Source organism: Moschus berezovskii, chromosome 4, assembly GCF_049115385.1.
Source record: "Moschus berezovskii isolate FMDL1 chromosome 4, NW_MosBer_1.0, whole genome shotgun sequence".
In the NCBI taxonomy this organism is placed as follows: domain Eukaryota; kingdom Metazoa; phylum Chordata; class Mammalia; order Artiodactyla; family Moschidae; genus Moschus; species Moschus berezovskii.
Genome location: NC_142463.1, coordinates 308,880 through 319,218, shown reverse-complemented (window position 1 = coordinate 319,218; position 10,339 = coordinate 308,880). Strand labels below are relative to the sequence as shown.

General features: G+C 60.5%; 1 protein-coding gene across 2 annotated transcripts; it reads right to left on the bottom strand.

The window, feature by feature from the left end:
- Positions 1 to 413: 413 nt before the first annotated feature.
- Positions 414 to 9,081, bottom strand: DTYMK (deoxythymidylate kinase). Of its 2 annotated transcripts, none has more exons than XM_055403899.2 (5): positions 8,952 to 9,081; positions 7,833 to 7,941; positions 4,426 to 4,516; positions 2,837 to 3,034; positions 414 to 667 (listed from the first exon to the last, which is right to left on the bottom strand). In XM_055403899.2, the coding sequence occupies exons 1-5, from the start codon at positions 9,079 to 9,081 to the stop codon at positions 557 to 559; spliced, it is 639 nt and encodes a 212-aa protein (XP_055259874.1). In that variant the 3' UTR covers positions 414 to 556. The 2 variants fall into 2 exon arrangements, with proteins under 2 accessions (XP_055259874.1, XP_055259875.1); XM_055403900.2 differs by having other exon boundaries at positions 2,837 to 2,962.
- Between the last annotated feature and the right edge of the window lie 1,258 nt (positions 9,082 to 10,339).

The following is a 10,339-nucleotide window of genomic DNA, read 5'->3' as shown; positions in this document are numbered from 1 at the left end:
AGGAGCAGGGCCCGGGCACCTCCGCCATACAGAGGGCACATGGGCCTCCCCCAGCTCCAGCCCCTGGACCCGTCACGTGGCCTCGTTCTGCTTGGGACCCTGTCTCCGGCCCACACCCGGGAGGCGCTGAGCCCCGGGGTGCCCTGTAGACGGGGACCTTGCCTGCCTCCCACCGCAGGGCTTGTCCTGGAGTAAATGTGGGATGGGATGTGGCGGGTTATACAGCTGCGTCTCCCATCTCAACAGAATGACCAGCATTCAAAAGAGACAGACGCTGCCCCGACATGGCCGGGCCGGGCCCCGCAGGTCAGGGCACGAAGCTGGCACTCAACCCAGGCGCAGCCAGGCCGGGCCAACCACAAGGGCCCCAAGCAAGGATGCTGTGCCGCACCGGCCCCCAGCCACCAGCGCCGTCTCCGTTCTGTGTTTATTGATGACGCCTGAGGACACACCGAGGGCTTCAGCGACCCCGATGGGACCACTGGACGCAGCTGTGAGACCTCGGTGAGGAAAGCAGTGATTTACAAGTGTCTCTGGGGCACAGGGGGCCGGCCTCCTACGCCCACAGCTGCCCCAGGGGCCTGTGCGCGGCAGCCCGGATGGCGTCCTCAGACAGCGCGCGGATCTCCTGGTGGACGTCCTCGATGCTTCTGGAGGCGTTGACCGTCTATGTGGGGCGGGGGACACAAGGTGTTAGCGTTCTCAGTGCGCGGACTAGGCCGGAGGGCACGGCTTCGGCTCCTCACCCCCCAGCCTCGCTGGGGACCTGAGCCGCCCCACGCTCCGTGGTAGCCCTGTGGCACCCTGAGCCGCCCCACGCTCCGTGGTAACCCCATGGCACCCTGGTGTCAGCAGTGGACGTGGTGCCACCCCCTCCATGGCTGCGCCTGGACCGCCCGAAACCCCAAGCAGGTCCGCATCTGCTCCTCCCCACCTGCAGCCCCACTGCTGAGACCCTGCCGTCCGGGTGAACAGCACGGGACCCTTGGTCACTGGGGAGCCAGCCCATGAGGAACCGCTCTCTGCCTGAGAGAGGGCCATGTACTGAGCACACACAGCGGGCATGCCTGGGACCCCTCCTTTGCCAAGGCTCAGCCCTGGGGGTGCCAAGAGCCTCTCAGCAGTGGCAGGGCAGCAAACTCTGGAACAGCCCCAGGAACAGAGGCCCTCAGACGACCACAACCCCCACGTGGGCCTCAGAAGCAGCGGCCCTGGCGGCTCGTGCGTGGTGCTCCGGGGCCTCTCCACAGAACAGAGCCAGGGTCACTGCAGACACTGGGCCGGGGAGGCCCCGGATGAGCCCTGAGACCATAGCGTGTGGGACCGGAAGGGGCCTCCCGGAGGCCAGAATCGGGCAACGTGGGCCTCGGACGGCGAGGAAGGCAGGCTGCTGGTGAGTGAGCCTTGAACACCAGTCTGTGGGCGGTGTAGTTTCACATGGACTCAAAGGCCCTCCTCGGAGGAACGCAGGGGACGTCACTGAGAACCACCTGACCGAGGTGGAGGGCAGCACGGCTGGAACGGACATGCTGAGGGCGCCCTGTGACCCGGCAGCGACCACCCAGCAAAGGCAACAACCTGACCCCAACCACAAAGCAAGCTGAGGCTCGGCGACGAGCAACCCGCGGGGCCTCAGATACACCGAGCGGAGACACTCAAAGGCAGGAAACCAGTGACGAGCCGGGCACCACATCCGTGGTCACAAAGGTCAGCAGGGGGACCCAGCGTCCGGGCCACGGGAGATGACCCGTGTGAGCGGCCCAGGCCCACACGGGGCGGGTCAGGTACTGAAACTTATCATCAGATGGTCCCCGGAAGAGCTCCTTAGTAGACTGAAAACTTTTCTCCAAGTCTGTTACTGCTTTAAAGATGTGAAAAATACTAAAGTAAGCTTTCAGATCAACAGAAACCGAGACTCCTATGAGGGGACCTGCCCTACAAGGAACATCAGCGAAGCTCCTAGAGCTCTAGGAACCCAGCTGAGAGGACAGCTTGGCAGAAAGGCGGCCACTGGCCTCTTCCTTCCCCACTCCCGATGCTGTGGTTTCCTATCTTGTTCCAGCAGGTGCTGAAGCACAGTGTAAATCGTGGATAATCTACACCACACACACCTACTTAGAAAAGAAGACGAGAGAGGGACTACCCAGTGGTCCGGTGGCTAAGGCTCTGCACTTCTACTGCAAGGGGCTGAGCTCCACTCCGGGCGGGGAACTAAGGTCCCACATGCCACAGGGCACAGCAAAAAATAAAAAATTGGTGAGAACAAATTAAAACCAGAAAAATAGAGAACTCTGGCATTGAGTAGCTGATAAAACCAGCCAGCAGAGGGCAGGGCAGTTGAGGCCCCACACTGCAGCCTCCGCCTGGGGAAAACCACGCCGTTCCCTCCAGCCCTGAGCACCCCGAGACACACAGCAAGGTCAGGGGTGTGCTTTAAACCTGCACAAGGAGCCCTGGCCACACCGCTCTGCAGGGCAGTCAAGAGGCACGGACGCAGGGCAGGGAGACGCGTCAGCCCAACTGGCAGGTGTGTGGCCTGTCGCGGCCATGGACGCCGGCTGCAGGGAGGCTGGAGACAGGCCAGGGCTGGGAAGTGCCCTGAGACTGTGGGGACTGTGCAGGAGGCAGCGGCTGGGGCGATGGGGGAGGCGCCCAGCCCAGGCCTGCAGTCAGCATGGGGGGCTGGGGGTCCCAGGGCTGGAACCATGCTGAGGGCCTGGGAGGTTCCTTGTTGGGCCCAGGTACGTGTGAGCTGCAGCGCCACAGCCCCAACTCCCCTGCCCTGGCCCGGCGGTGGCCCCTCCTGCACCAGCCCCAGGGCCCAGGCAGCACTCACCTTCCAGGGCAGACTCGGGTCTGCCAGGAGCTGCTGGAAGCGCTGCAGGGCGCGCTGCTGGAAAGGGCCACTCTCGTAGCGCTCGCGGCCGAACTCGCCCCGCGCTGCCGCCTCCGCCAACTGCAGCTGCAGGAAGACGACCAGGTCGGGCTTGGGGAGGCCCACGTCTGGCTGCTTACACCAGTCCAGGGAGAAATTCTGGGGACAAAGAACTACCCTGAGAGGGAGCCAGCATAACGCGGTCTCATTTCTGGTTCCAGATTCACCAAGAAGGGGGAGAGGGAGCTGGGATGTGTAGGGAGAATTCTCACACAACAGCGGGTGTCCTTTAGGCTGCACGTGGTTTCTCTCGAGACGGTGTTCTGTCCACAGGACGCCCGGGGCCCAGGATGCCATGCCCTCCAGCCCAGTGGCAGCTCAGGCCAGGGCGGCCCTCTGTCCCGAGGAGAGGGCGAGACCCTCACCGGCGCCCCACGTGCCCTCAGCGGCACGTCCGTTCTCATTCACCCTCGCAATTCTAGGAGCAGTGTTTCCATTCTGGAGGGAAACCCAGGACGCGTGTGACCTGGGGCCACACCGAAGCCTGAGGTTTAGACGCCAGCTGTGGGCTCAGAGCCCAGGCACAGGACAAGGGCACCTGTCCGCCCTTCCCGAGCCCGTGGGACGTTCACAGATGGAGCCGAGGGGCCAGTACCTTGGGAGGACTCTCCTAAAGGAAGACCCAGCTGCTTGTGCGGAAAGACAAGCAGAATTAAAGGGTCAGCATTCTGCAAGCTTTTTGAATTAACCATGATCCCAGACCGTTATAAGTCAATCAGCCACACTGTGCCTATTGATAGGAGGCTTTCGAACGTCAATAAACGTTTAAATAGAAAAAGAGGCAGAAACCTACATGTTAAGAGCGTCAAGGGACATTTGAAGAAAAGACCCTAATAAGCCAATCTCTGGTTCAACCTAACTGTAAGAACTTAAGGTGAGCAAACAGTATCTGGGTGCCGGGAATGCTGAGCACGGACTGATGGACTTTGGGGGGTGGCTGCCCACTCACCGGGGTTGGGACGAGGGTCTGGAAAGGGCTACGTGCACCACGATACTCATGGGGGCTGATGCCGTGTCTGGCGGGTCACGGAGACGAGCGTGCTGGGGTGGGTGCTGGTGCTGGGGGTGCCCTTTCTCTGCTGGGGTCTGTCTGAACACCCTCGATAAAAGGCAGGCCAAAGGCTGTGCAGTCACACGGGCCACTATACCTGTGAGACAGCAGCTTCCTGGAGCGGGGTCCTGGGGAACAGTACCCCAGATACTCTACAGACCATCTCTCCTGAAAACAAGGCGCTGGTGAAACGGGCCTGGCCACCGGCCCCCTGCAGGACCAGTGAGAAATGTGCTGGCCGAGTTAGAGCTGCCCCTGTCTCTGCGGGGACAACCCGCGCCTGCAGAGAGGCTGCTCGTCCTGTCCGAGGGACTGGGAGAACACGGGTCACAGAGCCCTGGGGTGCTGACATGAGCCTCTGCTGTGACGGCTCTGCACCCACGGGGACCGCTGAGTCCACACAGGGCGCAAACTACGCACTGTGCCAAGCAGCACTCACCTCCTTGGCGCTGGTGAAGGCCACCCCGGAGAAGGCGTATCTGTCCACGACCAGGGTGACGCCCTGGCTCAACTTCTCCTTCATTAACGGCCTACGAGAGACGGAATGCCCGTGAGCCCTGGTCCCAGCTTCACAGCTCCTGAGTCTCAGGCTCAAAGCGTCCTGCAGACACAGAGCAGCTCAGAAAGCAACGTGAGGACAGGGCCGCACCCAGGCAGCAACAGGTAGCCGGGCTTTCACTCCCCAAAGCTCTGGATCTTCCCCTCAAGATGCCATGTGGGCAGCCCAGCAACGCCAGGCACAGAAAGGCAAGTCCACCAGGGGCATGAACACACCGGTGCTGGCAGAAGCCCAGGGGCAGCTCAGCCGTCAGGCACAGGGGGCCAGGCCCTGCCAGGAAGGGAAAAGCCGAAACAAGGGGAGGGAAGGGTGGCCCTCAAGGCGTGGCCCAGAGGGGACGACAGATGCCTGCGCCTTCTCCTGGGAGGGGGCCAAGGGCAGGCGGGACCGAGGACAGGGGGCCCGGGGTCTCAGGAAGATAGGTACAAAGGCTGCGCCATCACCAGCAGCATGGCCTGCTGATGACTGGCGCCAGAGGAGACGGCCTGCGGGGGCCGCTAACAGGGAGAGGGCTCCTCAGCACAGCATCGCTCCTGAGTGCACACTGCTGACACTCACAGCCTCCCGAGCCCACAGGCAGGGGGCCCGCGGCCAAGCACAAGAGGCCCCCGAAGCGGCGCCAGCCAGGCCGAGCAGAGTGCGCGGGTGCAGCCTCCGGCTGGCAGAGTAGAGGCAACAGGTGCCCGCCGACCTCGGAAACCGAGGGCGATGCGCACCCACAGCGGGCAGAAGGGAGCTTTCTGCGTGGCTCTGACTGTTGGAGCCATTTCGTGTCTTATGTATTCAACAACTGAGATCAACAATGGGGAGAAAAAACCCAAATCACACACAAAGTGAAAGGGACCTACCCGGATCCCAAGGGAACACAGAGCAGGAGGGCAAAGCGCGTCTGAGACAAGTGCACTGACCGTGTCCTGCGCTAACCAGAGCCACAACCACCTCGCGCTCGACCAGGCTGAATGCAGATGGGGCGGCGGTTCTGAAACCCCCCCACGGCGGGCAGGACGCAGCAAGGGAGCAGAGCCCAGCAGAGCCTGAGGCGCCAGACGGGAGAGCAGGCATCACAGATGTGCGCAACATGAGCAGAGGTTGGCTGCTAATCGCCTCTCCCACCGTGAGAGCCGCGGGCCTCAGCTACCGCAGAAGGCGGGGGAAGCCGGAACCGTCAGAGGGACGGAGGAGCCAGGCTGCAGAGACCCTGCAGGCCACGTCTGGAACAAGAGCAGCAAGCAAGGAACGGCAGAGCTGACGCCCCCGAGTCCGTGCTGATGGGGGATGGACAGACCCACAGGAGCAGGAAAGCTCTTTACACGGAATCCAGCGGGTCCATGTTGTAAGAATGAAGGCATCAGAAAAACAGCAGCCACCTCAGACAGGGTTACTGTGTGCTATGTCACTTCAGTCGTGTCCGACTCTGTGACGCCAAGGACTGCAGCCCGCCAAGCTCCTCTGTCCATGGGATTCTCCAGGCAAGAATACTGCAGTGGGTTGCCATTTCCCTCTCCAGGGGATCTTCCTGACCCAGGGATGGAGCCTGAGTCTCTTATGTCTCCTGCAGTGGCAGAAGGATTCTTTACCACTAGCGCCACTGCTAACCCAGCAGCCAGCTTGACAAGAGGATTTTTACACAGCATTCTTGACAAAAAGAAGCCACTTAGTGGAAGAGTGGGGCCGGCAGCCCCCTAAGGAGTCAGGGGAGACCGCAGTGACACCTCAGTAGGCTCACGTGGGGACTTCCTGCCCTCAAGAGGACCCATATCACTTCTGTGGTACTGGGCCAAAATCCACTCAGGAGGAAACATAAACCCAGCATTTCACTAACAGCCTGCGATCTTTAAAAAGAGAGTAAGCGATAAAACAAATGTGATAGCACACTGTTAAAGGTGAGACTTGGGAAGGTGCTGCTGAACTGCTGTGGAAAGCGAGGGAGAATGCTTACTTCTAGGAATAATCCTTGGACGGCCCTGGAGGACCGGCAGGTTCTGACAGACGGGGAGGAAGTGGAGGTGGTATCAGAATACAGCACTGCAGGTGAGGGGCGCTCTGCCCACGGCACTGCCCAGGAAGCTCCGGCTGAGACGCCGAGACCGAGGTGAAGCAGCTGGCAGACGACGGTGCCAGACAGCAGCCCAAAATCCAACCTGTAGCCAAGGACTTCCGTGGGTCAGAAAAACTGACCTGATGGGAGTGGCTGGGGTGACCTGAAGGGGACTTGTGGCAGAATAAACGGGCCGGGGCGGACAGGCCGGCACGCCTGGGCAAAGCCAGGGCTGAGGAGGGGAGTGATCCTGTTCCTTATTTTGAACTGATCAGACGTTATTTTCTACTAACCCACAAAAAGCAAATATCAGAACACCCAAGTCAAGAAACCCTAGACGTGTTAAAGATTATAAATACGGCCTCAATGGGACATCCCTGGTGATCCCAATGAAGCAAGATGTTTAAGACTCTGAGCTTCCACCTAGAGCGCACAGGTTCAATCCCTGGTTGGGGAACTAAGAGCCCACAAGCCTGAGTGCAACCAAAAAGTAAGTTAAAACCAAACAAATAAACCTGGCCTCCTTTTCAACTAGCACGTGGAAGGGGTAGGCCTTTCCAGATAAGACCCTGGTTCAGCCAAGGCCAGAGGGAGCGGTGCCGGCCTGCTCGTGGGAGGGCACCAGGCACAGCCCCTCATGCGCCCACCCGCAGGAATCGCTCCATCCACAGTGGAGCAGCCTTTCCAGACAGCGGGCCGCAGGAGCTGAGAGGATAGCGGAACGCAGATCACGAGGCAGTTAGGAAGCACGCTGTGAGGCGATCTGTCCGCAAGGACCCCGTTTATTCGTTAGAACACCTCCCGTGACATACGTGTTACCGACACACGCGTGTGCAGGTGGGAACAAAAGCACCTGGGAGTGTACCCCACGGGCTGTCAACAGCTGTGCTGGGTAAAGAGGGATCCCACCAAGTGATGTAAAACAAAGTGGGGGCAAACCACATCAACTGTGAGCCTCACGGAGTGACGGTTCACACTGGCTCAGCGAAGACATAAATAAGAGAGACTCCGAGTTCGGGAGCACGGGCTAGGGACGCTCTGTGCGTCTCCATCAGCTTTCCTGTGCACCAGACATGACCTAACGTCATAGAAGGAGTGGGCGGGGGGGTTAACTAGCACTCTGGGGATCTGTGAATAAAGAACGTATAAAGGTACAGCCTCCAGCGCGACTCTCAGCCACTCAAAAACAAAGAGCCCACTGAGCCGCAGGGGAGTAGAGCAGGGAGGGTGGCAGGGCCAAGGTGTTTACACGTGTTCCCAGCGGTTCGCAGAGAAGAGCAGGTGCACCGAGTGATCCTCCACCTCGCTTTTCTTTTCCAAGTAGGAGCTGAGCAGCTTGCCAATTTCAGTTGATCTTTCTAAAACAAGAGAGAAAAAACGGAAAATGAGGTCAGGCTTGCCATGGACATTAACAACTGTTTGTGCAGAACTTCTGGCCCTGACCCAAGTCTAACTTTGAAGTTTATTTTACTACAACTTTGGACAGGCATACACCTTTACCCAAGGAAGGGCAGCAGTGTGCAGACACTGCGATGAACAAAGCTTTAGGAGGAAGGAACTCAGGTCGGAAGCAGCAATCAGAGGCAGTGTCAACCCAGGGGGACTGGTTCCAGGGCCTGCCTTGACACCAAAAGGATTTTTAAGTGCTGCAGCTGGCCCTTAGTATCTGAGGTTCTCCGTCCCTGCAGTCCACCAAGCCAGGACTGCAGAGTACTGCGTCTTTACTGAAAAAAGGTGTCTGCGTGGACCCGAGCAGTTCACACCTATGGCATTCAAAGGGTCAACTGTGTAAGATTTGTGGACTGTCTCGCTTAAAGATTAAAACGATAAATGTTCAAGGAAGCATGTTCCGTCCACTGCTGCCACCTCTGGTTTGTAAACCTTGAACTTCTCTTGAATACCTAAGTATTGATGGTATTCTTACAAGCGTTTCAAAACCAATGTTTTACGTTAAAAATTTAAAATATGACACAAAACCAGTCAGAAGGTAAACACTCAAGGATGGGCGGGCAGAGGAACCCCAAAACAAAACGGAGACTTGGGTTACAAAGCAGCACCAGGGAACTTCTGGGGGTGACGGTCTTACTCTGGCTGTGAAGTCGACTTCTGGGCTGTGCACGTGTTGAGACCCACCAAACACAGGCCCTGACTGACTGCACGTCAGCCGCGTGTTAATGACCACAGACGCATCCGACTGAAGCTCAGGGGCCACAAGGGCCCGGCCCCTGCGCCCCGGCCCGCGGACCTACGAGGGCGGGCCCGGCCACGAGGCCTTCGCTTCCCACCCTCAGGGCCTGCAGCGGCCCCGGGTCGCGTCCCCATCCCCGGCCCCCCGGAACCCCGCGCTCGCCCGGCCCGCCGCGCCCACCAGGGAAGCACAGCAGCTCGGCGCGGTGGCCCTCGGCGCACAGAGCGTCCACCAGCTTGCGGCTCTGGGTGCTTTTCCCTGCGCGGTCCACACCCTCCAGCACGATGAGCGCGCCGCGCCGGCCCGCCATCGCCAAGCCTTCCCGCCACCACCACCCCGGAGCGCCCGGACCGCCCATTGGCTGTGGGCATCCGCGGCGCGCACGGGGATTGGCTCACGGGGGCTGGCGTCCGCGGCGCGCGCCGGGGTTGGCTTACGTGGGCCGGCGTCCGCGGCGCGCACGGGGGTTGGCTCACGCGGGCCGGCGTCCGCGGCGCGCACGGGGATTGGCTCACGCGGGCCGGCGTACGCGGCGCGCACGGGGATTGGCTCACGCGGGCCGGCGTGGCCGGATTGGCTGGGACTAGTACGGCGGAAGCGGCGCGACTGGTCCGGGAGTGCCTCTGTCGCACCGCCTCTTCCGGGCCAGAATGTCGGCGCGCCGTGTTCCGCGCGGGCCACCGTCGTTGGCGCGGGCGTCCGCTCTTCCCGCGAAAGCGCGGGGCTGCAGCCCCGGGGCCTGCTCGTTGCCCACTCCTCGACGGCGGGAATCTTGAGGGCGAGCTGCTCGGCGCCCGGAAGCACTCCATCAGGGTGGCTGTCGTCCTGTGGGCGCGAACACTGCCTTCCTGTCTAGGGGTTCTGCCTTCAGGGCTTCGTGGCCTCCGACGGCTCGTCCCCAGACACCCGCATGGGGGTTCCGACCTCAGCCTAGGCGTTTGGTGCGGACAGCAGCGTCAGGCCCGTTACGTGCTGGGAGCCGCATTTCCCAGAACTTACTCTGGAACGCTCGAGTTGGCCGCGGAGAACTCCGGAGACCGCCAGAAATGTGGCCGTGGACTTGAGGGCTGCCCTCTAGGGAGTCCTTGAGAAGCTTCCCGGACGAGAGGCGGCCGAGAGGGCTGGGGGCGGCTGCGGACCCCCGCGAGCTGCAGACGGTCCACCGCAGTGTTGGGGCTGAGTTCGTGGCAACCCCCACCTCACTTGTACAAGCCCCTGATTTCGCTGTGACCCAAGACACCTGTGGTAGCTTTCCGTTTTCCTGATGGGTCCTTTCTTGATTGGGTTGTGGATCCTGGAAGGGTGGTAGATTCTGTTACTCCCAATTATTGGCGTTCGTCCTTCACGTTGAGCTTGTAAAGTAGCTGGAGCCGACTTTCAGGAAGAAAGCAGTTGTGCAGGTCACCACCCCTGCTCTTCCAGTCCCCAGTCTGAGAACTGCACGTGCACAATTGCGGCTGCTTTTTCACCCTGGATTCTGGTCACAGCCAAGCTACACCAGTGCCGCTGACAGGGAGCACCAGTTAGAAATAAACAAGTCTGAGCTGAGTCCACCTCGACTTTGGGGT

Bases quoted from the DNA above. Each gene is read 5' to 3' on its own strand.
- DTYMK (XM_055403899.2), bottom strand. From the start codon at position 9,081: ATGGCGGGCCGGCGCGGCGCGCTCATCGTGCTGGAGGGTGTGGACCGC. The intron at 4,517-7,832 runs GTAAACACCTTG...CGTCTCTCGTAG, and splicing joins GCGAACCGCTGGGAACACGT to GCCGTTAATGAAGGAGAAGT. The intron at 3,035-4,425 runs GTGAGTGCTGCT...CTTTGTCCCCAG, and splicing joins CCTTCACCAGCGCCAAGGAG to AATTTCTCCCTGGACTGGTG.